The following is a 27,815-nucleotide window of genomic DNA, read 5'->3' on the forward strand; positions in this document are numbered from 1 at the left end:
AACTGAAATCTGTTTTCAAGTTGAAGCTTGAAAATTACTAAACATAAACACTAAGACTGACTCTTTGGTTCTATGTTCATTTTGTATCTGTTCAGAGCAGCTAGATGCCAACAGGAAGGGAACACACAATAATTCTTCGTAGACATGCAAATAAACTTTCATCCAGAAAGTTGAGAAAATGAAGAAGAGTAAAGCAAATGAATCCATGGGCACATCCACAATACTCATTTAAAACAGAGATGTAGTCTGAAAATAAGTATTGTTTAAAAACATATTATAAACGAGATTATGTATTTAGTTTTAGCAAAAAAATATCAGATTTCCATTCCGATGATGTACAAATACATAACCCAAGGGAAGTCAGTAAAGGAAGAACTGTCAAAACACTTCCTGAAATGAGTCACTTAAGTCAAATTAAAATATTGTTGTTTAATTATTCCAAACAATGACACATTCATGTCATTGTCCTCGATGTGCATTTTTTTATATATATTTTTTTGGTAAACAGTCTGTGAACAAAAATGTTTCAAATCCTATAACCCTGTCTGTTCAAAATTCTGTAAATACCCTGGAAATATTCTGTACTGACCGCAATATTAGTCACCGGTTTCAGTCAATAAAGTCATAAGCCTTGCCAATCTATGACATGAGTATCTGGTAAAAGAAAAGGCGTTTTTAAAGTTTATATCCCCCTCTTCAGGTGAAAGGTGTGTTCGACTCTACGCGAATCTGCGCAGCCCGATAGCAATATGACATCACGTACCGCGAGAGTAACTCGATATCGTATTGGGCAGTCAGCTATCGCGGTCCTTAATATCAAACGGCGCTCAGACTGCGCAGGTCTGCGCAGCGCTGCATGAAGTAGAACACACCTCTGAAGTCTCAAAGTCTCTCCTGACGTCACACACAGGGATCGGCAGAGTCACGTGGTATAACTTTCCGAACCTGTGTGTGTTTTCCGAAAAAAATGTCGAGAAATAAAAACCTTCGGATAGGGGAAAAGGTAAGTCCAAATCATCCTTAAAGTTCACCATCTACGTCTTTATATCTTTATATCCTTTCATTGTCGCATCTGAACTAAGAGACATTTCTTTAAATGTTTTATTTTATCCACATCTGTCTGTCAATGCTGTTGTTGTTGTTGTTATGTCGTTTATTTCCCCTTCATCGAACGTTTTGTTGTGTTTTACATAAATCGGATATCTTAGATATTTAAGGGAATGTATTAATGAACTAAGCTTTTGAAAAAGTAAAAATTATGTCAATTTATCTCATGTTAACCTGTTGATCACGGAGTTTTTTTCTCGTCTTTGGACCGCATGTGTTCTCTGCACTGCTACACTGTTTCTTTTATATACACTGTAGTGATATATTTAACACAAGAGACACGTTCACTGCTGAATGTTACGTTTTTAAATTATTCAGTTTTGGTGCCTAGTTACATTTAAGCGGCAAATGCACGTTTTAGCACTTTTATTTACACGATACTTCAAATAATACCATGGCATTGTCATTGTACATGTCCAACAAACGTACCGTGTTCGAATTACCATAAGTAACTTAATTATATCGATACGGTCATGCCGTTTTATATCTTATTTACTATTTCAGAAAATATCATGCATAACAAAAGCACCACATTCAAACTTTTGTGGAACAATAAATAATGTTTATATGGTATGGTGATGATGATACAACAGGTTTTCTTTGTTGTTGTTAGGCTGTCGGATTCACCTACTGTACATGAAATAAAGTCCCCACTGAACTCAAGACCAATGTAAGTCTTGCTCAGTGCCTGCGTGTGAAAGGTATTCAATAAACATGTTTCTTCTTTCTCTTGTTTAGTTTTAATATGTGTTATACTTTTCTCTTGGTGTTCCATTAGGTGTGCGTATGGAAGAGCGTAACATGGAGATTGTTGTTTTCTTTTTTCTGTTGTGGTATTACCCAATCAGACATCTAGTGATTGTACAGGCATGTTGGTTTCCGTCCAATGTGGTTCTCTCGGTTCCATCTGTGTCGTAAATGTTTGGGTTATAGCTGTCTTCTCTGTGGTTTCAGCCACGGCTGGGTTCAGGTCACAATGGTTGACCACCTGACCTGAGAAGCACCAGTGTCGTCTTCTCTATAGATCCATTATCAGTTAATATAAACATTCATTACACGCCCAAGTCCAATACTTGAGTTGATTGTGATTGGCCAATTGTGGTTTAATACAAATTTCTGTAAATGGCATGTCTCTCATTGTATGTTTCTCATCTTCCCTAGACTCAAATCAATATTTCATGTCCATTTGTTTTGTTTATTCAGAAGCTAGATGTGTGGTAATGAACAGTAAATGAACACTTAGACATTATCACGTGACCACCCGCTGGACTACGCATTATCTCTCAATTACCAGCTTGTTCAACTTTTTGAGACACTGTTGCTTCTCAGATTGTTGTAGCTTATGCTGAATATTTGTTATGATGGTGTAATTTCTTCATTGGGAAAGGTACATTTCTAACACCCTCTAACTTTCATCTTCACTTTTGTAGAGAGGCATATGTAGAATGTACTGTATGTAGAATGTTTCTGAAGTCACACATTGTGTTTTATTGCATTTCATTCAATGTTCTTAACTGTGTGTCACCAACAAAAGATTAAGGAAGTGTTTTCACTTCCTTTTGATAAGCCTATTCATTTGCTATAGACGATTAAATGGTTAGTTGCATTTTATTGTTTACGTTTAGCATTAATTTCGCATTTTCTAACTAAACCAATCCGAGACTCACTAGTTGAGAGAGCCACAATTCTGCGAGATCAAAAAACTGTTTGTAAAGATCTTCTGCATCTTATGTATGTTTAATTAATATTTTCCCAGGGATAATTGCATTCTCTGCAGAGGACTCCACTGGACACTGCGTGCAGAAAATGCCCCACAATGGCGAAGTGCCCAACGGCTCGCTCCCGAGTCTTCACAGCTTGAATTATCGCACAACGTCTGAGCAGTCTTTAAGCTTTGAACCCCTCCCACCTCCTCCACTACCAGACCATCCACCCGTGGGCCCAGAGTTTGACCCCAGCGGAAGTGATTCGGCCATCGACATCAAACCCGTCCACCGTTTCATCCCAGACTCATGGAAGAACTTCTTCAGCTCGAGCAGTGGAAGCAGCAAGTTGAAATCCATGCTTGGGTCAAGTAACAAGAACTCCACCACTGAGGGCCTCCGCTGCTCTCCGCCGCACTCTCCGAAGGTTCCCGGCTCGTACCGCGATCCGTATGGTGGATCCGGGGGCAGTTACAACTCCCGCAAGGAGCATGAAGCCATTCTGTTGGGCGACCCGGTGGAATCGATGGACGGCCGTACGGTAGGCACGGCTTTGACGTACACAGAGAGAGTGGAGGAGTACAACCTGCGCTACGCTTATATGAAGTCCTGGGCGGGTCTTTTGCGCATTCTGGGTTGTGTGGAGCTGCTTCTGGGGGCGGCGATCTTTGCCTGCGTTTGCGCTTACATTCACAAAGACAATGAGTGGTTCAACATGTTTGGATACTCGCAGCCTGGTGGATTTTATGGGGGAGCTTACGGAGGTTCTTACGGGGGAGGCTATGGAGGCAGTTACGCCAACTACACTGGACCCAAGACGCCATTTATTCTTGTGGTAACAGGCCTGGCGTGGATTGTGACAGTCATCATTCTAATCCTGGGAATGACTATGTACTACCAAACTATCCTGTTGGATTCAACATGGTGGCCTTTAACAGAATTCTTCATAAACCTGGCTCTCGCGCTTCTGTTTTTGGCGGCCGCTTGCGTGTACGTGAATGACACCACACGAGGTGGCCTGTGTTACCAACCGTATTTCAATAACGGCATAAACGGCCCGTTCTGTCGCACGGAAGCTGGACAGACGGCCGCCATGATCTTCCTATTTTTCACCATGATTGTTTACTTGGTTGGAGCCATTGTGTGTCTGAAACTGTGGCGACAGGAGGCAGCTCGGAGACTTAAAGAGCGCCACGGGCAAGAGGTGAAATGGATGAATTAAGATTACTCTAAAACTAATAAGTGTGCTTGCCTGGTTAATATTATGAATCTTTATCATGCCAGTATCTACATATGTGCATAGTAAAACATCTAATGAATCTTCTCCATGTCTTCTGCAGATGCAACCCAGAGATTCTCCAGCTGCAGTGCCTTTGGCAAGTGTTTCACATCCATCCGTTCTTATGTCTTTCCATAATGTAATTTGTCGTGATTTATTAAGCCTTATGTCATTCAAAACCTGTATGCGACTCTTTCTTCTTTGCAACATAAAAGAAGATATTTTGAGATGTGGTTTCTTGTTCATATAATGGAAGTCAATGGGATCCAGTGTTATTTATCTTCTTTTGTTTCTGCAGTAGAAATACTAGATAATGTCCACTATAAAATGCCTTAATTCAATCGTTTTCTTCTTTGTAGGCTGTTGATGGATCATGGGAGCCTGTGTCTGTTTCAGCACCAGTACAGCAGGTATCCATGGCTGCCCCGGGTACCTCCAGGCCCAAAATTGTGAAAGGACACATTCCAGCTGGACAAGCTCCCAAACCTGTGATCATGCCAGACTACATTGCGTACGCGGTCCATTTCTCCATCTTGAGTCTGAAAAAGATACTTATGTCATTGATATATTTTAACTTGTGATTGGCTTGCGTCCTGGCTTTGTTTTAGGAAATATCCAGCCATCCGCAACGATGACCAGCGAGACCAGTTTAAAGCCGTCTTTAATGACCAGTATTCTGAGTATAAAGAACTTCATGTGGAAGTCCAAGCGATACTGAAGAAGTTTGATGAAATGGATATCATGATGCGAAGTTTACCTCAACACCCTACGAATCAGATGGTATGTCATAATTTCCTCTTTGAGATAAAATATGTGTTATGTATACGGATAAAAAGTATTTAAATTTTAGTCATGTAAAACAAAGACAAATCTCTCCTTGTCTGTCTTAGGAGCGTGAGCGCATTAACAAAATTCTTCAGGAGTACCAGAGGAAGAAGCTGGTGAGTTGTTGGTTTCCGTAAATTTCTGTTGGGTCAGTGTGTTTTTGGTAATACCTTTATTTAGACTGTGTACAGATCCACACAAAACCTGCAAGAACTCCACAGATATCTTCACAGATTTCCACTCAATTGCAACATCCGTTGTTTGCAAAATGGTTAAACACATGCACCTTGTACATCCATTGCATTTAATTTAGTAGCGTTTTCCTTACATCTGGGCCTGTATGGACTTGTAGGTTTTGTCTAGGTGCCTCGGGCAGATTTATAGCCGAATGGTTGAGACATTCCATGAGTGAAGGAAGAAAAGATTTGGTGGGAAGGAGGGAGTGAATTTAGTTTTTCCTACAGAATCTATTGTGTCGTTTGATTGGAAGGAAGTAGCTGTAGTCACCCATATCCAAGTGTAGGGAGCGACTGAGTTTTGTGGAAACTCCCCCGGCTTAAATGCTGTATTTGGCTTTAGTATGTACGCGATGTATGGGGTGACCGCCTTATTTATGTTTTCTTTCCCTTTGAAGGATCATTCATTTTTAGAGAAGAAGGAGAGATGCGAATACCTGAAGAACAAACTGTCCCACATCAAGCAAAGAATTCACGAATATGACAAAGTGATGGGCTGGAACGATGGCTACCGCTGAAACGGACGGCGCTGGATTCCAACCGCAGAACCTGCTGTGATGGTCGTTCATTTCACGCCGGGATGTCCCGTTATGCCGAAAATCTGATCGCTACACCTTCAGAGCCACAGTTGTGTGGATGGTATCGCATATATTGAAAACAACATTGACACGAGCGAACGCTTGCATGCTCTTGATATCTGCTCCCTGAATTCTCAGTACCTGTTTAATTTTACATTATTGACTTAAAGTTTTTGAATTCTTGAAGTCTAAAGAATTACTGTGATGCCCAATCTGTTTCAGTTTCCTGCAAAAAACATTTATTGGCTCAGTTGTTTGATATGCCTATGCACTGTTTGTTATTATCGTTTATTTTACTTAATCTACAAAGTTGTAGTGCAGCTGTATTTTGATATCTGAACAACCACTGAACTTTTTTAAACTTTGTTTTAAATACAACCTGTATGTCTTTATGATTTAAACTTTATGAGTTTTTATGCAAACGCTGTACAGAATGGCGTCGAACACATTTCATGCAAATTGTTGTATAATGAGTTTGAATAATAAAAATCTGACTGAAGGAGTGTTAGATTAAGCGCTCATATTACAAACCAGGCATGAGACATTGACATGAGAGAAGGAATGCGGTATTGACAATTTATGGAAAACATTTACATGTAGCACATGCTCTCTCTCCAGACCTAAATAAGAGTCTGCCAAGCAATATGAAAATTAAACATTAACAATACAATAACCCATTGTACAATCGGTCTCTGTGTGGGTGGGGTAATTCAATTCTAAGGTGGGTTAACATCCAACCAAATCACTGTCGCTCCAAGAACGCACGAGGAGAGGTGAGACTGAAACCGTTTTAAAACATGCATTTGTGTCTTTATGTAAATCTATTTTTTATGCAATACTTTACTCGCTTTATGCTTTAAAACTACTGAGATGTAATGCACCTAATCAATCTGTTATATTGAAATATTGCGGACATCTTTACGCAAGTCTTTCTTTTTTACGCTGTGGTAAGCGAAATATTTTAACTTTTGACTTCGTGTAAATAAAAGAAAGAAAGAGATACTTTGTCCTCGTGTGTAATATGTAATTTGGGTGATTTCCATATGCATTTTTTATTTAATTGTCATATATTGATTTATTTTGTGTGATTAAGCATGTCTTTCAAACCGAACGGAAGTCCGACGCCCGATAACTTTGAACAAGGGGATCATGAAAGGTAAGTATCGAGTTTCTCTTTCTCAGAATGAGCAGATACTTTAGATGAGAAATCAACAACATCATATAGAACCAAAGATGTCCATCTGCAAACTTTTACAGAAAGTATCGGATATGTACTTTATTATTTACCATACAATGCCCTCGAAAATTAACCAACTGTAAATAATTTCTGTAGAAATAACAGTATTTCTGGATTTCTGTAACTTACTGTAGATTTACATTTATGTAATTTACTGACAACAGTTTGTATTAAGATTGATGAAAATTAACAAGTCTGTATCTTTAGAGAAAAGAATACAATAAGCCTTAGGCACAGCATTCTGGTTACAAAAATTAGAAAGAAAAACAGAAAAAGGTTGATGAGGATTTCTGGTTTCCAGAATCCTTTGCACGAAGCAGTTATTGGATAGATTTAAAAAAAAAGTGATTTCATGAATTTTTGGTCAAAACAGATGTTTAATGTTTTTTGTATTGGTTATTTAAATGAGTTTTGATGATAGAGGTTCGAGCATTGAACTGAAAAATAGCATTTTCTTGAAAACTAGAACAGGTTTATCAAACGTGTCTCAACAGTCAAAATAAGCTATTTTAAACTAGGCATTTCATTGAATATGCTGGAGGTAAGATCAGATCTTGCTTCCAATGGAGAACAGTGAACTTTGTAGTAAAAAGTGGTTGATTGAACTTAATTCCTTTACAGGTTGCTATAAATTGAAAAAATTGATGCATATTAATAACTGTGTTTACTGATCATGTTTTTTTAAGTTTTGACATTTTTGTTGTTTTGAAAGTTTTGAATCCTCATTTAAACATGTGTGAATTGAAATTGCGCACACATTTTTTTAATGTACAGTAAAATTGATGGATAGCTGTTTTATTATTAAAACAGCTTATCTAATTGAATAAATGAGAAAGTAGATAAACATGAGCTATTAGATAGATGAAAGACAAACCCATCAATTTAGATATGGTATCGGCACATGTTCCTTAACTATGTCCTTTCCTCCCCAGTAATGTTGAGTTGCAGCACTTCTATTGTTGGATGTCACCGCCGGGCGTCATCAAGATCCTGTGTGTCCTGTCTGTGATCTGGTGTGTGAAAATCTTCATGTGTAGCTCAAACTCCGGCTGGGTTTGGAACCTGTGGAACCATCTAGTGAGGTGGCTGTGGAGGTTCTTAAAGCTCTTTTGGTGGCTTTGGAGATTATTGGGGTTCTTACGGTGGCTTTTGAGGAACCGGCTGTGGAATGTGAGATTATGGAAGCTTTGGTTACGGTATCCTCAGATCGCAGATTGAGGTTTTATTTAAGGCTGTGGCTGTATGAATGCAGCTGTGATGTTTGTGAGTGGGATGAGAGTCTCACTTATGTCTGATGTTTTTAAACTTTCCTAAGTTTCATTAATGGAGAAGAAAGACAGATGTGTAAAAAGAAAAACACATTGACAACCTTTCTCAGAGAATTCACAAATATGACAAATTATGAGAACTAAAACAGACAGTACTGGATTATAACCACTGTTATGTTACGCTGAATGTAAGACTTGTGTGGATGGTATATAATTAGTATATAGTAAAGAAATAATTGCTTGTATGCTCTTAATAAACACTCTCTGAACCTTCACTTTTAACCTTTTCAGTACTTGTTTCATTTCGTAGTTGTATCATATGAATTGTGATTTATGACCCCCCATGTCAAACCATATCAACATATCAAAAAAATAGGTTGTGCTTTTTATGGTCTGTCAATCTTGTTGTCAGGTATGTTTTATGTCAAGTTGGTGGGCTGTGATTGTTCAAAGGTACACTGAACCTTATTATTAGACAAATTTTGATGCTATCTACAATAAAGTAACAACTCATGCAAACAGAGCAATGGTGCTAATGGACGAGTTTCATGATTTGAGTTGATATTTGTTTATTATTGTTATGTCGTCTTCATGCTAGTTAAACATTATTAGTTTAATGTATATGTTTTTTCCCTTTTCTGCATTTTCGATTGTGCTAAATTTGAATGATTTTGGATAGGTGGGATCAATGTGGTCTGTAAAAATCTATTTCTGTCTTTGCTTGGTTAATGAAACTCCAATATAATGGTATAATTATATGGTATAATTAGGTCAGGCATAAACATTTAATTTACCTCTCTAAATTATAAACGCAACCCCAGCAGGTTTCATGCTGTGTTGGGAGACAGGCAGCCTGGACGGAACCACCTTTTGCCAGGTGGAGAGGGGGGTAGGTACCGTACTAGGCAGTGACAGTGGGGGCACAACAACAGGTCATAAAAACCACAAATATGAGGAGAATATGGGGAAAAAAGCTGATCATGCAGTTCAGGAAGAAGGTCCAGGTGTCAAAGAGTTAACTTTATTTGGTCGAATCAAAAAAAGGGAGATGTTTCAAGTAATCTGAAAACCAAGTGTTTTCCAGCCTACATTTGTAGTAAAACTTCTGAAAGGTGGTCCCTTCTAAAACCAATCAGGTCATTTCTTTATTAACCAATTGTCGTTTTTCTGCCACAAATAAATCCCAGGCAACAAGGTACGTATTCAATGGGGGTGCGCTCGCCATAACCTTATTTTTAATAAAGTTGTATACAAGGTCACAAGGTTGTTTTGGTCCTGGTCGACTTTGTCTAAACAAGCAAAATTCAGACACCCCGCCTTTAAACTACACTTAAATGTAACCACTGATGTCTGCCTGTGTCGTGACATTTTTTACATTTACATTACATTTACATGCATGCATTTGGCAGACGCTTTTATCCAAAGCAATTTACATTGCATCATCCTATACTCTTATACATAGGTATTTGCAATCCCCTGGGATCAACCCACAACCTTGCGTTGTTGACGCAATGCTCTTACCCCTGAGCTACAGGAAAGCTTATTATTAGACATTAAAGTATTGATGCTATCGACAATCAATGTTGGGTGTAACTAGTTACTAAGTAATAGTTACTGTAATTTAATTACTTTTCCCTTGAAAAAGTAAAGTAAGGGATTACTCAAATGTTTTCTGTCATTTAATTACAGTTACTTTTCATGTACTTAAACTAAATACTTTGTGAAATATATTCGTGTGCAATAGTGTTATTGACATCAAAATTCAAAGTCTTACTTTAAAATTTGTGCTTTAATGTATAATTCTCGCATTTGTAATACTTTGGTCAGTTAATAATATTATTTATTTGAATGAATTAAATAAGCCGTTTCATGTCTATCCTTGAATCCCTTAACTTATCAAGGTTGATGTAGGATATAGAAAGTAATTATAAATTTGTCTTCTGCAATATGTTCCGCCTCCGTACCCCACATCACCAATAGGATTGGCTTTGTGGAGTCCCGCCTCTCTAACTCACATGGGTTTATGATTGGCTTTGCCTTCTCTAGCTAGAGACATAGGCTGCAGCAGAGCTGATTCAGTTACAAAGCACCAAAGTAGAGCTGTCTCAACAAAACGAGATGAGCATGATTATACAGTTTGTTGACAAAAATACGGAAATAAATTTAGGAACAGTGTTTTCATATTGCATGTCAATTAACCAGATGAGTTGCAAACTTAAATGTTAATTGTTTACATCTACGGTGATAGCTAAATATAGTTAAATATCCTGACAGTCCACTTTTTATATGCATTTGTTAAAATGTATCAAATGTATATCATGAACAGGATATACTTAAAATAATAATTAATTATTTTTGGCATTTGTAATGACTATAGTAAGCTGTATCTTAGCCATGAATGTGCTCATATGGAATGCATTAATGCATTATTGTGTAAAGTCAGATGACAGAAGCAGTCCTGTCATGCTGTGGTGGCAGGTTCACAGATGATTAGGCCTTTAAAACATGATTATGTTATTTGTTGTGAATCATACTAAAGTTATAACAAGGTTGCACTGTTATAGAGGTCAAGTAAGCGCTCAGTCATACATAAAGGAGCTAAAAAATATGCATAATAATAATATATAAAAAGTAGTTTTATCCAGAGTGTAGATGTAGTTAAACATAGAGTAGTCAATACTGAGTGGCCAATTTTATATTCTGGTGTATTTCTAAGGAAACTGATCTTGCTGTGGACAGACAGTGTAGCAATGAGAGTGACAACAATAAAGAACAGTGTAGAAAACCTTTTCAAATAAAACTTATTTTAAGTATTTTTTAATAAGTCAAGTAAATGGCGCTTAACTTTAGTGACAATGCGGCCCTCAGACCAATTTTATGTACCCACCAATGTCAAAATCCCAGTCTATCGTGCAACACTACACTGTGGTTTTAAACACTTTTAACAATGCGGACTATGTGCAATGGAAAGCAGTGAATTTAGATTTTAAAAGGTTCTAATAAATTAGCTGTATTTAAAAAACAGGATCGTATTGTGACAGCATGACTTTCTAAAAGTTTGGAGAGAATAGATAATATAGTTATCAAAAGCAGTTTTCATCCCAACCTTGCTTCTTAAGCAAAGGCTGAACATCTGCATGTTTAAAGCAGTTTGAAACCAAACCAGTGTCCAAATATGAGTAAATCAACAGGTGGACGATTACTGGGAATGCTGCTTTTATCATATATGCTGGAACAACATGGAGTGACGAGGTGGTTGCCTTTTTGCTTAAAAAATCTGACAGTTCCATTGAAGAAACATGTTGGAAATTGTTAAAGATAAATGGACTGTACAGCAAGTTCAAAGACAGGTCTGGGAGCTGTGAGGCGAAAGAAGATCAGATAGCACTCACTTTATCCACAAAAAAATGTTAAGAATTCTGACAGAGCTCAGCTGACGGCTCCCTAAAAGAAAACCAGACACTTCGGATTAATTACTGAATGTACTATTGAAAAGAAAGTCCTCGGTCTATGAAAGTGTGTAGAAATCAGGTCAGAAAAATAATGATCTAGCTGACTTTGCTGCACTCTTTTTTAAGACTAAGGGAGCTATACAGAAATTGATAAAAATCTTGATGTGAAACATGATGTCCCAATTATAAACAAAGCCTTTATCACTGAATTAGGTTAAAGTCAAATTGACTCATTGAGAAATGTGTCCAATTACTGTTTACCCTTCATCATGAATTGCAGTGGACAACTGTCTTTCACACTTGGGCACTTCCTCATTGCACGTGTCAGTCTGGTGGTGAACATTTGACAATTGTGAAGTCAATTATAGGTAAAGCTGCCTCAGGAACTATTGGCTTCCTTATTCTCTTGAGGTCCTCGTCTGTGCTGCTGTGAATAGCTTCATACACATCAGCTAATTGTCTCATATAAACTCTTTGTTCAATCTTGCATCTTTTCGCGAAAATGTCCTTCATAGGAGCCTCTTAAATAACATAACGACAGTACTCTGCCTGTAAGCATTTTATATAGCGCAAGTTTGTAATTCTGTTGGTTAACGTGTGATTATTCATTTAAGAGAGATTTAGAAGGTGCACCTCTCAAAAACATACATTATAAATGTTTAATTATTATTGGGAGCACAAGGATTATAGATGAGGGCTGTAGAATTACACAATAGATGCAGAGGATGTCCGACAAACAGAAATAAAACACACCTTACAATAAGATTGACAGACCATAAAAAATAATTGTACATATATATAAATATATAAATTATTAGACATTAAAATATGGATGCCATCGACAATAAAGTGACAACTCATGCAAACAGAGCAAGGGTGCCACCGGACGAGTTTCATGATTTGAGTTGATGTTTACATATGTATGTTTAACAAACAGACTTTTAATTGAACAAACACAAAACCCATGAGGGGGCAAAATCACAAGACAGTAAACTAAAACTAGACAGAGAAGAAAACACTGACTCGACTAGACAATGCAACTGACAAGGTTACAAGACTAAACTCGACTAACTTCTTTGACAGGGACAGGATGTCAGGCAAAACCGAGCGCACAAGACAGAAAACACAAAGGCATTAATTAAGGAACCAAATCAAGCAGAGAACAGGTGAGGAGCATGAAACCATAACAAGATATTAAAAGCAGTAACGAGAGTGCAGGGACATAGACGAGACCGGAGAGAACGCACATTATGTCGTGACCAACAATAATGTGTTTCTCTCCACTCAAAACATGTGGTACTGTCATGATCCGGCCCCAAGACTATAAAAACTTGACAAGACGAGGCAGAACCATGACAAAATAGCCCATATTATATCAGATAAATACTGATTGTATCATTCTATAATAGAAAATCTAATTATATATATTAGAAAATCCACCATATAGGCTATATGAGAAACATAAGTTGGTATACAATTATCATGAGGGGATTTAAAAAGCGGAAAAACAATTGATTTTGTTGGTTATGAAAAATCAACATTATGATCCAAGACTGGCGTTGTAAAAACTCTAAACATTGTCAAAGCACAGGGACGTTAAATATACTTATTTACATTACAATAAATAAGGCAGGATATGTTTGTGTCTGCGTGTGTGAGTGGGCGGGGTTTAGTTATTTAAGGGCGGGTTGTTTGTTTCACCTGAGCACTGAGCAGCAGGTCGCTGTCGCACCCATATCGCTCGAGCGCGACAACAGGTGAGACTCATACTCTAATAAAACACTTATCCGTTTTATATGCGAGTTTATTGCATAATACATAAATACAGTCGCTTTATTAAAGAATGACGGATGCGTTAAAACTACTTCGATTTAATCCAGCTAGTCGCGTTGCTGTCAGGTGTTTAAAGCGTCCCGTTTATTCCGCATTGTGTCTGTCTCTTGAAATATTGCTTTCACGTTTGACGAGTTTTTACTAATTATGTTCATTTTAATGGCTTGAAATATGTGAATTTATGTAATAAATTGTAATGTAACCTCGAAAGTGCGTGTGATTATTGATGTAATACTTTCTTCTCAAGCATGTCTTTTCAACCGATTGGGAGTCCGCCGCCCTATGACTCTGAACAGGGTGGAAATGAATTGTGAGTATCGAGTTTCTCTTTTTTCCTCAACATTGTCTCACGATAGATGAGAAATCACAAGATATAACCTTTAAACAACCCCCAGCAAACCTTTTAAGAACCTTTTTAAGGAGTCTCTAATTTAGCCTACTAAATATTTACTATTTGCCATTGGCTCTTTTAACCTTATGAAAACAAATGATGGTTTATTAGAGTAGAAGTTATGTAACTGGGCTTTTTATGTCGGACTGAATACCATTTGGATTGATTTACTACATATATCATAGTTAAACTATGGTTTCTATAGTGAGATGATGTGTTTTTACTACAAACATCATGGTTCATTTTTCAACAATCGTTCACACCAAAGTCACATTTAACTGAATTGAATGCACATTAACTTTCTTTAATAGTACTAAAAAAATAATGGGTAACATTTGTAAGTCTGTTCGGATAACTCCAAAATGAATAGCATTGCTGATGCACACTTGAAATATGAAGGGGGGGTCATAACCGGGCAGGTTTTAACATCAGTTATATTTTGTTACGTAAAACGGTCAACTGTGTGTCAGCGTGTCCGCAAACTAATCCGTCGACATGTTTTCCTCCCCAGTAATGCTGTACCCCAGCCCGCGTTCTCTTACTACCCCGATGATGAATTCCAGCACTTCTATCGGATGACATCCCCGCCGGGCATCATTAAAATCATGTGTGTCCTGTCTATCATCTGTTGCGTGGGCATCTTCGTGTGTGTAGCCTCGACTCTGGCCTGGGACACGGATCCAGGAGCTGCAGGGTTCGGATCCTACGGAGGCTCATATGGAGGTGGCTATGGGGGAATGGGAGGTGGCTATGGGGGAACGGGAGGTGGCTATGGGGGAATGGGAGGCTACGGAGGAGGCTATGGTCTCCTCGGCTCACATAACGACCCCAGGCAAGGAAAAGGTTTCATGATGGCAATGGGCATCATCACCTTCATCGCTCTCCTCGTCATGTTCATCATGATCATCTCGCATCAAAAGACGGCTCAGAGCAGAAAGTTCTTCTTGGCCATTATAATCTCCAGTGCCATCCTGGCGTTCTTAACGTTGATCGCCACAATAGTTTATATCGTCACTGTGTACCCAATGGCCCAGTCGTCTGGTTCGATGATGTACAATCAAGTGTACGCCATGTGTTCCTCTTTCCAGCAACCTCAGTCTGGAATGTTTGTGAATCAGTATCTGTATCATTTCTGTGTTGTGGATCCTCAGGAGGTGAGTGGTTTGTAAATCATTTTTTTTTATTAGCTTGGTAGTGATATCATATGAATGTCTTGTGATGACGCTTATCCCTCTTTCTCTCTCAGGCCATCGCTATCGTTTTGGGGTTCATCGTCGTCGCCGCTCTCGTTATCATCATGGTGTTTGCCATTAAAACCCGTATGCGGATCAATTCTCACGGCAAACATAACATCTTGTGGCGTCGCGTGAAGGAGATCGAAGACCACAACTCTCCCCCAGATGTGGAGGACTGGGTGAGCAGATCTTTCACTTCATCTTTCAATAAATCTGATCAAAGTCAAGGTCTTGAAATCTTTTAAGGCTAACAAGGATAGATGATGAAGGGTTGCAAAATTGATCAAAACCGCACGTGTTCATAGTTAAATATAATATAATTGGATTAATAATTTTTCATTAGCATATGCTACGATAGATTGCATATGATAAAGTTTCTAACTGGTCTCCCTTTATTCTCCGTTTTTTTTGAGACGTAAAGAAATCATTTGAACCGATCTTGCGTGTTTTTCCTCCTTGCTTACTGGGGGTTATTTTTAATGGCGTAACAATTGCTCAACTGTGTACTTGAGCTCTTATCTATTGTGACTTTGAGCTATAATTTGGATTCTTCTCTAACAGCCGGTGGAGTGAGAGATCTGCACCTGCGTCTCTTTATTATCAAACAATTCATTTTTAAACTTCCTCCATTCAACTGAGCACAGACTTCTGACAGCAGCGAGAGGTTTGGTGCTCTGAATATAGGTGACTTGTATAGGTTTGTGTAACAGGTTTTTGCTGTAGGTGGTAAAACCGGTTTCTGTCGATGGGATGGGGGAGGGAACATTCTCCTTTCGGTTTCTGGGTGTGGTCAGTTGGCAATAGTTTCACTAACATATAAACATCTACGTGCTGGTTTATCTCTTTAGGACTTGTCATAGGTCTTTAGTTTCATTTTTCATTTTGGCAAAAGAAGTTTGATTGGTTAATGCACAACTTCACGCATTAGAAAATCAGACAAAGGGAAGTGTATTGTTTTTAATTAAAAAAAATGGTCATATAAAGGGTAAATTTCCAATATAGGTGTATATATACTGTGTTTTTGGCCACATGTTTTTGTTTGGCAAAGGATCATGTGTTTTGGGGGGAACCGGTTCAACCAGAAACGGAATCTGAAGTGGTACAAATGTGAAGTGAACACATTTTTTAGTCTGATGAAATCAGGCTGTACTTCTGCACGTATGACAACAACACATTAATGTAGCATCATTAAAGGTCATTTAAAGAAGTTGAGCGGTATAGGTTTGTTTCTTTTGGACAGACATGTTGAAACACATCTCTGGTTCCAACCTTAAACCAAAGAATCCACCTGGAGCCTCAAACCGCATTTGTGCTGTTCAGATTTCACTAAAACGCTTCATTTAGATTCAGTTTTTAATGGATGTTGACGTAAAGTCCACTTGTCTGGCAGTGCTTGTGAAAAATAACATTTATTTTATAATGACGATTAATGACTTTTCCTCGTAGTCTTTATTTCATGAATTTAAATATGTAAATAATATAAATATATGGTTTCAATAGTTGCTTTGCTTCTAAAGCTTAATATTAATAGTCTTCTTTCTCTCTTTCTCAGGTAAATAATGTAAATGAAGCTCCTGGTCCAATGTTGACTGAATATCCAACAAAATATGGTGGCTCTAGAATGGACCTCGATGACAACAGCACAACTTATGACAAACCTCCTTACAGTGAAAGTCCTCCGTACGTACAGCCTTTGCTTTTGTTTTTTATATGTCTCTTCAACATCTGACACGTCTAGACACTTGAAGATTTTCCATTTGGGTGCGTGGGATTCTGTTCGTTTTCAATGACTTGTTTGTGTTGCAATTGCATTTGCGGCGTCATATCTCATAATAAAAACATCGGATCATATAAAATTGGTCTTTGTAGTAACCGAAAGAACACAACTGATAGCAAGAAGAGATCAACATCAGATTAAGGAAGTTTTTACACTCTTACTCTGCACCTCCGTGTCTGAATCTCTTCCTCTCTGACTTATTGCTATCTATGTTTGACGTGTTCTTTTTTTATGCTTTTTGCAAAGAATTACGCAATACAGCTGCAATGATGCCTGAAGGAATGAAAGCAATGTTTTTGTAGTGAACACAAAATGTGCCTTATCTAAAGAAATCTGACAAGCACTGTCATCATTACAGGGCACACGACCGAGAAGAATAAACATAAAGGCGTTGTTTAAAGCCGTGTTCGATTTATTGGTTATGTGTGCATACGTTCAGTTAATGTTGTAGAGGACAACGTCTGTGAGTAATCATGAGTGTTTCTGTTTTGTTTAGGCCGATGGAGCACGCTCTCCCCATCCGCAGTCCATATCCTCTCAGCAGCGACTCGGACAGGATCAGTTCTGCTGGCCAGCCTAAGAAACGACGGGCTCTCCGTCCACGGACCGGAGATGGACGAGACCGCGATGCAGACTACGCCTCCTCAGGAGATGAGCTGGATGATGATGACTTCTCCAGGTGGCTTATCTTTTGAAACTAATCATTCAAATGTACAGATGATGAATATAGGAGTTAACTATATGTTTTCCCATAAGGCTTTGCAGGATAGAACTAATAAGGATACAATTGGGAATAGAACACTACTATACTTATTGCACTTTATTATTATTGCATACTGCTGCAATTTAACAGTTCACTTTTAAATAATAATTTATACAATGTTTTGTTTATTATTGTAATATTGATTAATATTTTTACAGAAATTAGACCTGAAAATCAACCATCATTTTAAGTACATGTATAGATCCCAAAATGCAGAATCTCCAAAAAGCTCATTGATTCATCACACACGTACAACGGACTCCATTGTGTTCATAAATTAACCATGCGTGAGAAAACCATTAATAATTTAGTTTTTTTTCCGAAATTAAATCTAAAACAAGTTTTAAATTGAAGTACCCTATAATGTGTAAAAAAGAAGAAATATTGATGTATAACTTTGTATCTGATTGGTTCCCATGTCGTGTGCCAAAATATCATATGACAACATGTCACGAGACACTCGAGAACAAATATGATATGTTGTTTTGGTTTCAATGTTGCCGAAATATGACTAGTCACACCTATTGTTTTACTCCAGAAGATCCTCTTGAGTTTATGCTTTCGGAGCTTCAACATTTTGTGACTTTAATATTTGAATGGCATGAAGGGGGGACAAAAAATACACATTTTTATTTTTGGGTGAACTGTTCTTTTAACATTTCACTGTTTAACATTCCAGTTAAAACTTACTTGTGAAGTATATAGTGAAGCCTTCTAAATGAGATGTTTATTTTACAGCGAGTTCCCTCCCATTGTAAATAATGAAGAAAGAGAGGAATACAAGCATCTGTTTGACAAAGACCATCAGGAGTACCGCGAACTTCAGGGAGAGCTGGACCAGATCAACAAGCGTTTGGCTGAGGTGGACCGTGAACTTGATGACCTTGAGGAGGGCAGTCCACAGTTCCTGGTATGAATTTCAATAATGGACTCTTTTTGTTTCTATTCCCAAAGCTTTATTCCTTTTCATCTTTAGATTGAATGTGTCATTCCAAGCAGAATGTTGTTCTGTTGTATTTGTAAATAACGTGAGTATGAGAAAGAACCCCTGTTGCTGATCTGTGTCATTCTCTCGTAACAGGACGCCACAGACGAATACAACGTCCTGAAAGACCTAAAGAGGGTAAGAATAAGCTGAATCAATGTTTTCTCACGGAAATCTTGTCAACGGTTAAAGATGTTATCTTTCAAATGGATCACTTCATGTTGACTTTATAAACACAGTGTGATGTATTTCTATTCGGTGCTAAATAAATGTGTGAACGTTTGTTTCTACAGAGCAGTGATTACCAGGTGAAGAAGAGAAGGTGTAAATACCTGAAGGCCAAATTAAACCACATCAAAAAGATGGTGAGCGATTATGATCGGAGAGCTTAAAGATGATCGAGAAACTATGGGAAAGATCATGCTAAAGAAAGAACGGGAACGTTTTTCCTGATGTACTGGTGTCTGTCCGGACGTGTGAGCCGATGTCGTGGTTACTGAGATGCTTTCTGGAAATGGATTATTTTGTAGATATTCAAAGGTACCAGCTCATATTAACAAATGCAATATTTCTCAGAATTCGCCACGAAAGGCCTTAAAAGTCAGATTGAGCTAACAGTTAACACCTCACCTGTATGTTTTTTTAGTCTGTGCATTTGTGTGTTTAAAGTAGCCGTTTAATATTTTTAAAGTAGATTTAATAGAAGCGTGTGTCAGTACATAAATATTTTTGTTTAGAATGAATTCAAAGGTTTCTCAGAGGGAACAACAGTGCCAAGTTCTTTTTAGTGGCGGGTGTTTTATAACTCTTGATAAACATTTAAGTTTGTTATTTATCAAACTGTGATTGGTAACCTGTTACAGGATACTGAATAAAACTAACCGTATGTACTTTTTAAGATGTACTTGTGCCATTTTAGATTAAGCTTCTACTGATATGTAAATATAATTTAAATGTTTGACATTTTAATCCTTTTTATTGTTTTGAAAACTATGAATAAAACCCATTTTTAAAGCCATAAATAAATGTAGCACTGAATTTCTCATCCACAAAACGTTATAAACGCTACTTTAAAAAAAGATTCTAAACAAAAAATGGGCGAGACTTGATTCTCTTCTTGAGGAATTGTTTGTTTGGGTTTTTATACCAGAAGTCAGACAGTTGGAGGGTTAAAATAAATATGGCATGTTCATGAACGATTACAAAGACACAAAACGCATTTAGAAAGATTCAGTCAATTTGTATTTGTTTGAATTCATTGAACTCAAAACTTTAATTTAGATTAAAAAACAAATTTGCTTTAAGCTGTCAAGAACACTTTGTCCAAATACACTTCTAGATTAAATAGACACGTTCAAGTCTAAACAAATGTTCAGAATTTCTCAGGAGTCATGAGCCTCATGAACTCTGTGTATCGAGCCAATCTTTCAGTGGTAGGACGTTCTTGTCCATCCAGCGAATGTTCTGCTGGATCTTCTCCAGGGCCTGCTGAATACTGCGGAGTCCAGATCCCTGTTCCTGTGTCAGTGATCCGAAGAAAAACTCAACCTACAGGACAACAAAATCAATGGGACCAATCCAGATTGTTTCGCTGGTTGATATGTATTTCTTGGACTTTACACTGACACAGATTATAGTTGGGGAGTGTTCATTATGGCACCCTTATGTACAATAAAATATGAGTACCTCTTTAAGCATTTCTCTGGTGGAGTACTGATCCGTCACTCCCACAACCATGCGAGATATCGCAGATGAACCGAGATCAAACCTGGAGGAATGTTCAATGTAACACAAATCTTAACACACTCATGTGCAATAAAAGAGGTTTAAATAATCCTACAAAACATAATTCGTACAGATTTAAATTTTAAAATAAAATGTAATTTTTTTTTACCACACACACATTTGTATAATATCATCTGTTTGTTTCATAATTTGTTTTCTGTACAATTGCATTGCAACAAAGACATTTTTTAAAACGCACAATAAGTAATAAACTTAAAATCTGTTCATTTAAAAAGTTGTTTGGAAGAAGTTCTGTACATACTTTTTCACCAGTTTACCCCAGTTGGCCTTCAGAAACCTCCAGGCTAGTTTGTAACCTTTTCGGTTTTTACTGACGCTGATAAGCAGTGACGGAAGATCTTGAGTTTTCAGTATCTGTCCGTCTATACTCTTTTCCAGCAGCCTTGAGAACCGGATCACACATCACAAATTTAACAGTGAATACGTTTATCTGAACATTCAGTTTCGTGAATCTATACTCACCACTCAAGTTTATGTGCTAGAGGACTGTAGGACAGAGCCGCTTTGATCAGACTCTTCTCTGAAGGCGAGACAGACTTCACGTATTTCTCCAACAGGAAGTCCCATCCTTCATCTGTACGTGCTCCTTCGGTGAACACCACCAAACTGACGTCAGCAGGCAGCCTGTATGAAACAGAGTTTAACCGAGTGCAATATTGTATCCCACAATGCAATGCTGAACGTTTCAAACTCTCACCACATTTTGCCATCAGATTCTTTCCACTTCTGGAAGAGATCTGTGGCAGTGCTGACGCATGACGGGTAACGGCGTATGCAGGCGAACAACAGCAGATAGTTCCTGAGTACACGCTCCGACACAGAACCCTCATCTGACCAGCTCTGACTGTCTATCAATCTCTGGAATAACTTCACTAAATGACCCTGTTCAAAACACAAGCAGGATTGACTGTTAAGACTCACTTTCATCAGTCGGCTGTAAGAGCTTAATATCATATCGTACTACTTTACAAAAGGACACCAAAATATTTTATTTGCAATATCCTCAAAGATACAGAGTGAAGTTTCTGTCACCAAAACAGACGACTAGATTTTAACATTTCCTAAAGCCAGAGTGAGGCTTGCGTGTGCAAAAAAAGATCTGTTGGCTTACAGTTAAAGTGCATATTAAACTGGGATAATGTATTTAACATTTCCCTTATATGCAAATTTGTCATGTCTGCAACTACAACCTTCATTTGGTTCTCGAGTTCCTCCATGTCTCTCTTCTCCATGAGTTTGTAAAGCGGCACCAGCTCGCCGAAGCCCTGCGTTACCGGCATGATCTCAGACTCTCTACTGAGATACACGCTGAGATTCAGAGCTTTATCCAGAAGAACCTTCTCAATGCTTAAGGAAATAAAACAAAAGGAGATTGAGAACACAGGCAATGGCACTACCAGAAGTTTAGATGAAAGAAACATTACTGAAAAACAGAGTCATTGACATTACATTTTCAGGGTTAAATAATAGTTGAATGATGAGATGCAGTTATAATAGACCCTATTTACTTTCATAATAAATGTTTCTATTTATGTAGAAATCATTCTTAAAAAACTGTGCTCTTAACGTCTCACCTGACCAGTTGAAAGATGTCGTGAATGAGACTGGCTCTGTCATTGCTGCTGAACACGGTGTGGTCCCGCTGAAGTTGTTTGATCAATGCATCCCACCCGCCCGACTCATAATGCACAATGTAAAACCCCCGAAGGTCCACGTTAAATTTAACCCATTCAACCTCCTCCGGCAGGTATAACACATCTGAGGAAACAACAGCAATCCTCAGATATGCACCACAAGGAGAAATCACAGGCTGATTTGTTTATTGTCATCACAGCACAAACCTCGTTCACTTTTCAGCAGGAACCGTTGGACTGTGCGACTGTGGCTGGTGATGTACGTCAAAGGAACCTGCCAGAGGACTCGGCCCCTACAGACAAAAACAACTATTAAGTAAATCCCACAATGCAATGCACTTGACCATACATATGTAATGTGACTAATAAACAGAAAGTATTATCAGTCATCTTTCTGCACTCATTCGTGAATAAAGGCATTTTGATATACAGTAAATCAGTGTATTTGAATTATATTGCCCTTTTCACAATTTTCATTGTTGCAAAGCAGCTGTACATACATTATAATTAAAAAATAACAATAGGAATAAATGAATAAACTATAAGGACAGTATTATGATATTTAAAATGAGGGCATCCGAAATAAAAGTTTTTGTTCACGTAACAAAGTATGTCTGTGTACTGCATATAAATTTTTTGGTTTATTAACACATACACTTCAAGAAAATGTCAAAATATACAAATGAATAAACGTGAAATATAAATTCAGTTATTAGTAAATATAAATAAATAAATCAAAATATTTCCTAAATATACTGTATATACATGTATGGCTTTATGTTTATAAATACAAAATGAATATGCACAGTAAACAGAAATATTTTATTTAAACACAAACTTTTATTCTGTATGAGATTATTTGTGATTAATCGTTTGACAGTCCTAATTAAAATACATTATTGCAAGATGTTTTCTATGCAGTGTGCTTTGATGAAAAGTAACTAAAATAAATACAATGCTGTATTGTTAGAAACTGTAAGTTGGTCAATTAAAGTATATTATTAAAAAAAATGATCAGTATAAAACAAACACAATGCCTACTGTGAACTCTTTGAAGATTCTGCTCCCTTAAGGAAACGCTCCTGTTTGAGCGTGACCTCTCGACCTTTGACCTCCACAGTAATCAAAGGAAAGCCCTCCTGCAGCGTCCAGGTGTCCATAATAGCTTGCACGTCCACACCGTCTTCCATAAACCATTTCTGTCGCAAACATGGCTGACTCATTGATGTGTTGGTCATGTGACTGTCTAGACTCAATGTGATTGGAATAGACTCCAAAAAATAACGCAGAAAAATAAATCACAACTAGATAAATTATTTAAAGAACACTCACAGATGCTGGAGTTTCAGAAGGGTTTTTGGAACAGAATCCATCGAGTTTCAGTCTTCCAGAATCTGATCCAGAAGTGCAGATCTGACAAGAGTGAAACACATTTGGCCTCATGTCAGGATTTTATAATAGTTTAACACTTGAGAAAACCCACAGAGAAATGAGGAGTCACTCACATTCGTTAGACTTTCCCAAAGGTCGGAGTTGACAGTGTTACGGTAGCTGTGTTTCTTCAGGTATAGTATAATGCCATACTTAAAAGCTTCCGGGCTCAAGAAATCCCTCAGCATGTTTAAAATACATGCTCCCTTATGAGAAAAAAGAACGCTCAAAAAACATGAAGATGTTGATGCAGTGAATTATTAAGGAGAAATTGTTTGTGTACCTTCTGGTACGAGACGTCATCAAACATCTCACTGATTTCAGCAGGATTCTCCACCTGGGTTGATATAGGATGGGAGGAGCTTAAAGAGTCGACGGACATGGCATTGAAACACTTCCCCATGAAATAATCACTCTGAAATATAGAATCATGAGTTCAGAACGTGCCAATTAAACAAATGCGGTATGGCCATAAGTGAATTCTGTCTCACCACTTGCAGCTCAGGGTGGGTGATGTTGACCGACACAAACTCCATGAACTTTGCGAAACCTTCGTTCAACCACAGATCATTCCACCACTGCATCGTGACCAGATTCCCAAACCACTGGTGAATAAATGATTGTGTAAAATAATTCATCTACATTTTACATCCCTGCATAAAACAAATTCATACTGAATGAGACCTGGTGGGCCAGTTCATGGGCGATAACTTTAGTGATGCCCTGTTTGTCAGAGGACGAAGATTTCTTAGGGTCAAAGAGAAGCCCACTTTCCCTGTACGTCGACAGGCCCCAGTTTTCCATCGCACCAGACTGGAAGTCTGGGATTGCTGCGAGATCTGCAGGATAAAGACACATGTAATGTCTTTAATGAGTATGATTGATCATTTTTTAATTGGCCAAATAACGATGAACGTATCTTCAAGTAAACCATTAGTTAAGAAAACGTTCAAACTCACCGTGTTTGGGAAGTGGATAGGGGATGTCAAAATAATCATCATAAAAGTCTAGCAGTGTGACGGCGGTGTTGAGAGCATATTCTGCTTGACTGATCTTCTCAGGAACAGTATACACTGATATCTACATGAGGATTCAGTTTGCTTTGAGTATAGTAGTAAAAGAGCAGTATTATTCACTTTAGAGGACATTATGAATTTTTCTAGAATGATGAAAGTTTATTCACTTGCCTCGACTCCATGCTGGCTTTTTTTACTGATGGAATGGAAGTCGCAGATGATGAAGGCCACCAGATAGGTGCTCATCTTCACAGTCGTGTCAAATTGATCCTCTAGTAGTCCGTTACTTAGTTTTACAGTTTTCGACTGAGATATAAATACAATAAAATCAGTTTAAAATACAGAATAAAATCTATGTAAAAACATGCCCAGAGGAAATAAAATATGAATAACATTTCTTTAATATCTCAGTTGTTTCACATATCACACAGTCATTTTAAGCCAAATCAAAATTCGGAGATCTCAATCCTAAGGTAACTCTTTTTCATCCAGTTATCTGAACGCAATTGACACATTTTTTCTTTTTTTCTCCTTTAACATCTCTTGGAGAAAAATCTCTGATATTATATTGGGAAAATTAAACTTGTTATATAATACTGAAATAATAGTCTGCACACTATCCACATCATTAAAAGATACATGATGCAATCATAATTTGTTTTTTTATAGATTCTGTGTGCTTTTGTACACATGTGGACTCGTTCATATTTGTAAAGTGTGTGTAAGCAACGTGTGTGCAAAGACAATAAAGATATAATATTCAATTTTTTTTTATTAAAAGCAATTCAATTCTATTAAAGGGGTGATTCGCCGGAAATACATGTCCTCTTTGTCTTTGTAGTGTTTTATAAGTTGCCCATGCAAGTATTAGACACGTAAAATTGCAAAAATGTAAGTGTCGGAAAAAAAGATGCATTCTATCTAGAAGCTAATGCTCACCCAGACCTGCCTGAAACACCTCGTATAACCAGAATCTACCTGCCCAAATCAACAGGTCTTGTATATCTCATTATACCGTCGCAGCCTGATGTTCCGAATATGGTAAGAGACGTTATATTTCCGTGTAGTATTAGACCAATCACTAGCACTAGTGATCTGGCCAATCATAGCACACCTCGCTTTTCAGAGCGATTAGTTTGTAAAATATCAGCGTGTTTCAGAGAGGCAGAGCAAAGAAGCGATAAAACAAGCACAGTATGTGTAAAAATACAGCTTTTTTAACCATAAATCGTGTACACATTGTATTACATCTAAAGCAAACAATAATATTTGTTTAAGCCGCGTCAAATGGCCCCTTTAAACGACCACTAAAACACATAGGCCTGGTTTCACAGACACAGTTTATCTCTAACCAGGACTATGCCATTGATGGATTAAGATATTTATGTCGCTTTAATAAAAAATACTTTACTGGTGTGCATATTGAGACAAAACAATGGCTCTGATATATTTTAAGATATTTTGGGGCAAGCCCTATTCAGTTTTTTATATTCAACAGACTAATTTTAGTCTGGGATAAGGTTTAAATTAAATTAGGTTAGGCCTTGTCTGTGGAACCGGGCCGTAGTGAATGTAGTTTAATTAACAGTTTTGCTGTACAGAAGCTGCAGCGATTCATACCTTGGGCATGTTGGATATGGAAATGTGTCTTGACTCTCTTTGAATGCGGATTGTAAAGTTGGCTTTGAATTCAGGTTCATCAAAACAAGGGAAGGCGGCTCGGGCGTGGGTGGCTTCAAACTGAGTAGACGCCATCATCCTGCAGAATAAAAACACAAGACTGTTTTCAACGACCCCGAAAATATCTGGTTTATTTATGACCAACAAGGTGGCTTGTCTTACCTGACCTCTCCACTGCTTGTGGTGTACGTGCCTTTATAAAACCCATGAAAACTGTCGGACAAGTTGGCCGAGAACTCCAGCCGCACAACATGGCTTCCCCGCGCAAACGTCAGACCATCAGAGAAGAGAGCTATCTGTTCATGGGGTTCAAACTCACTGACTTGAAGATCCAGAGGACGTCTGGAGGCCAAGAGCAACGCTCTGGAGACGTGAAGCCTCTTGCTGTGGAGAATGAGAGCTCGGGTGTCGCGCTCAACCTCCAGGAGGATCTCAACAGCTCCAGTGAAGGTCAGGGAGGTGAGGTTGGGATGGATCAGCAGGTCATAATGGTGGGGTTTCGCAGTGTCTGGCAACCTCATCTTATTCCAGGGGAAAGGCGACATGGTTTTTCCATGGTTGACGACCAAAAGACCAGATAATAATATGACAAATGTAAGGGAGGTGAAATACAGACACTTTATCATCTTTGCGATGTTAGCTGGTCAGAGGTCAGTCTGTCTGATTCATCTGCCGTGGTTGAGCATCTGCAAGTGGATATGAACGCAACGTGAGTCTTTGCACGTCACGTAAAAGTTAACGTTAGTAGGAAAGAGGCGCGATTTAACACTATAATTCAGCGAATAAAATAACACAGAAACTTTATAAGCTCACAACGAACCTGGGCGCGTTGTCGTGAGGTAAAACTGAAAGTGAAAGTGCGCAGCCGTTAACATTACGTCACTCAACATAAGTCGTTTCATGACGGCTAAAATGTCTCGTTTTGCCCTCGGAATGTGTTATTATATAATAACAACAATTAGCAGTTCATAACACGTCGCATAACTTATACAAACGATGTTCTGTTTAAGCAAACGTACGTCTTGTCAAATGAATATTTATCACGTAACGCGGCGTCCGCCCGGAAGCCTTATCTGATTGGCTGAAAGGCAGACGTTGGGCATGTGGGTTTGGTTTCAGCTCGCGAATAAACGAGTTAGAAAGCAAGGCTTGTAAATATTCATTAGGTATTTGCCTAGAAATGTGTAGCGCAAGGCAACGTATTCAAAACTAATAAAAATATTCATCAATTATTATAAATTCACATTAATTATTTATGATTATAAGTAATTATTATATTCACATATATAAGAACATTGTTTCGGACGCGTCTTAATGCTTAAATTCAGATTTTTGTTATTTATTCTTAGAGTTATTGTTCAAGTAATCTCTAAATTCGGAACATTTGTAATGTTTCTAATTCGGTTCTAAAATATTTATTTAAATATATAATTAAATAAAAAGATAAAAAATTAAATGGGTAGAAATGGCGCCCTCTGTTGCTGTGGATGACGGGAAAATGTATGTACACATACACTGAGTATTTTCATACAGTTTCCATAAATATAAAATCTATACAATAGTAAAAAATAACCTATCA

At 37.8% G+C, this 27,815-nt stretch overlaps 2 protein-coding genes across 3 annotated transcripts; one reads left to right on the forward strand and one right to left on the reverse strand.

Annotated features, from left to right (window-relative positions):
- Positions 1-915: 915 nt before the first annotated feature.
- On the forward strand, positions 916-19,730 carry LOC130411459 (uncharacterized). The gene is made up of 19 exons (XM_056736077.1): positions 916-1,003; positions 1,721-1,808; positions 2,864-4,014; positions 4,151-4,186; positions 4,449-4,600; positions 4,698-4,869; positions 4,980-5,030; positions 5,549-5,657; positions 7,460-7,506; positions 8,003-8,161; positions 13,345-13,442; positions 13,766-13,828; positions 14,421-15,063; positions 15,156-15,323; positions 16,697-16,824; positions 17,418-17,600; positions 18,423-18,594; positions 18,766-18,807; positions 18,963-19,730. Exons 3-19 carry the CDS (start codon positions 2,914-2,916, stop codon positions 19,059-19,061), a joined length of 3,423 nt encoding a protein of 1,140 aa, XP_056592055.1. The 5' UTR covers positions 916-1,003; positions 1,721-1,808; positions 2,864-2,913; the 3' UTR covers positions 19,062-19,730.
- Positions 19,731-19,888: 158 nt separating this feature from the next.
- erap1a (endoplasmic reticulum aminopeptidase 1a) lies at positions 19,889-27,284 on the reverse strand. Of its 2 annotated transcripts, none has more exons than XM_056736971.1 (19): positions 27,057-27,284; positions 26,399-26,922; positions 26,177-26,315; positions 24,728-24,862; positions 24,500-24,620; positions 24,225-24,379; positions 24,032-24,145; positions 23,824-23,955; positions 23,615-23,746; positions 23,442-23,522; positions 23,151-23,308; positions 22,317-22,402; positions 22,050-22,233; positions 21,666-21,822; positions 21,173-21,357; positions 20,938-21,099; positions 20,717-20,857; positions 20,356-20,437; positions 19,889-20,217 (listed from the first exon to the last, which is right to left on the reverse strand). In XM_056736971.1, the coding sequence occupies exons 2-19, from the start codon at positions 26,860-26,862 to the stop codon at positions 20,068-20,070; spliced, it is 2,778 nt and encodes a 925-aa protein (XP_056592949.1). In that variant the 5' UTR covers positions 26,863-26,922; positions 27,057-27,284; the 3' UTR covers positions 19,889-20,067. The 2 variants fall into 2 exon arrangements, with proteins under 2 accessions (XP_056592949.1, XP_056592948.1); XM_056736970.1 differs by having other exon boundaries at positions 26,399-26,951.
- Between the last annotated feature and the right edge of the window lie 531 nt (positions 27,285-27,815).

Source organism: Triplophysa dalaica, chromosome 22 (genome assembly GCF_015846415.1).
Source record: "Triplophysa dalaica isolate WHDGS20190420 chromosome 22, ASM1584641v1, whole genome shotgun sequence".
Taxonomy (NCBI): domain Eukaryota; kingdom Metazoa; phylum Chordata; class Actinopteri; order Cypriniformes; family Nemacheilidae; genus Triplophysa; species Triplophysa dalaica.

What these genes read in the sequence shown, in the direction of transcription:
- LOC130411459 (XM_056736077.1), top strand. Translation starts at nt 2,914, where the DNA reads ATGCCCCACAATGGCGAAGTGCCCAACGGCTCGCTCCCGAGTCTTCAC. An exon ending in GAACAGGGTGGAAATGAATT is followed by an intron (nt 13,829 to 14,420) that starts GTGAGTATCGAG and finishes TTTCCTCCCCAG; the next exon opens with TAATGCTGTACCCCAGCCCG. An exon ending in AGGGCAGTCCACAGTTCCTG is followed by an intron (nt 18,595 to 18,765) that starts GTATGAATTTCA and finishes CTCTCGTAACAG; the next exon opens with GACGCCACAGACGAATACAA.
- erap1a (XM_056736971.1), bottom strand. Translation starts at nt 26,862, where the DNA reads ATGATAAAGTGTCTGTATTTCACCTCCCTTACATTTGTCATATTATTA. An exon ending in AAAGCCAGCATGGAGTCGAG is followed by an intron (nt 24,621 to 24,727) that starts GCAAGTGAATAA and finishes ATCCTCATGTAG; the next exon opens with ATATCAGTGTATACTGTTCC. An exon ending in CCTGCTGAAAAGTGAACGAG is followed by an intron (nt 22,234 to 22,316) that starts GTTTGTGCTGTG and finishes TTGTTTCCTCAG; the next exon opens with ATGTGTTATACCTGCCGGAG.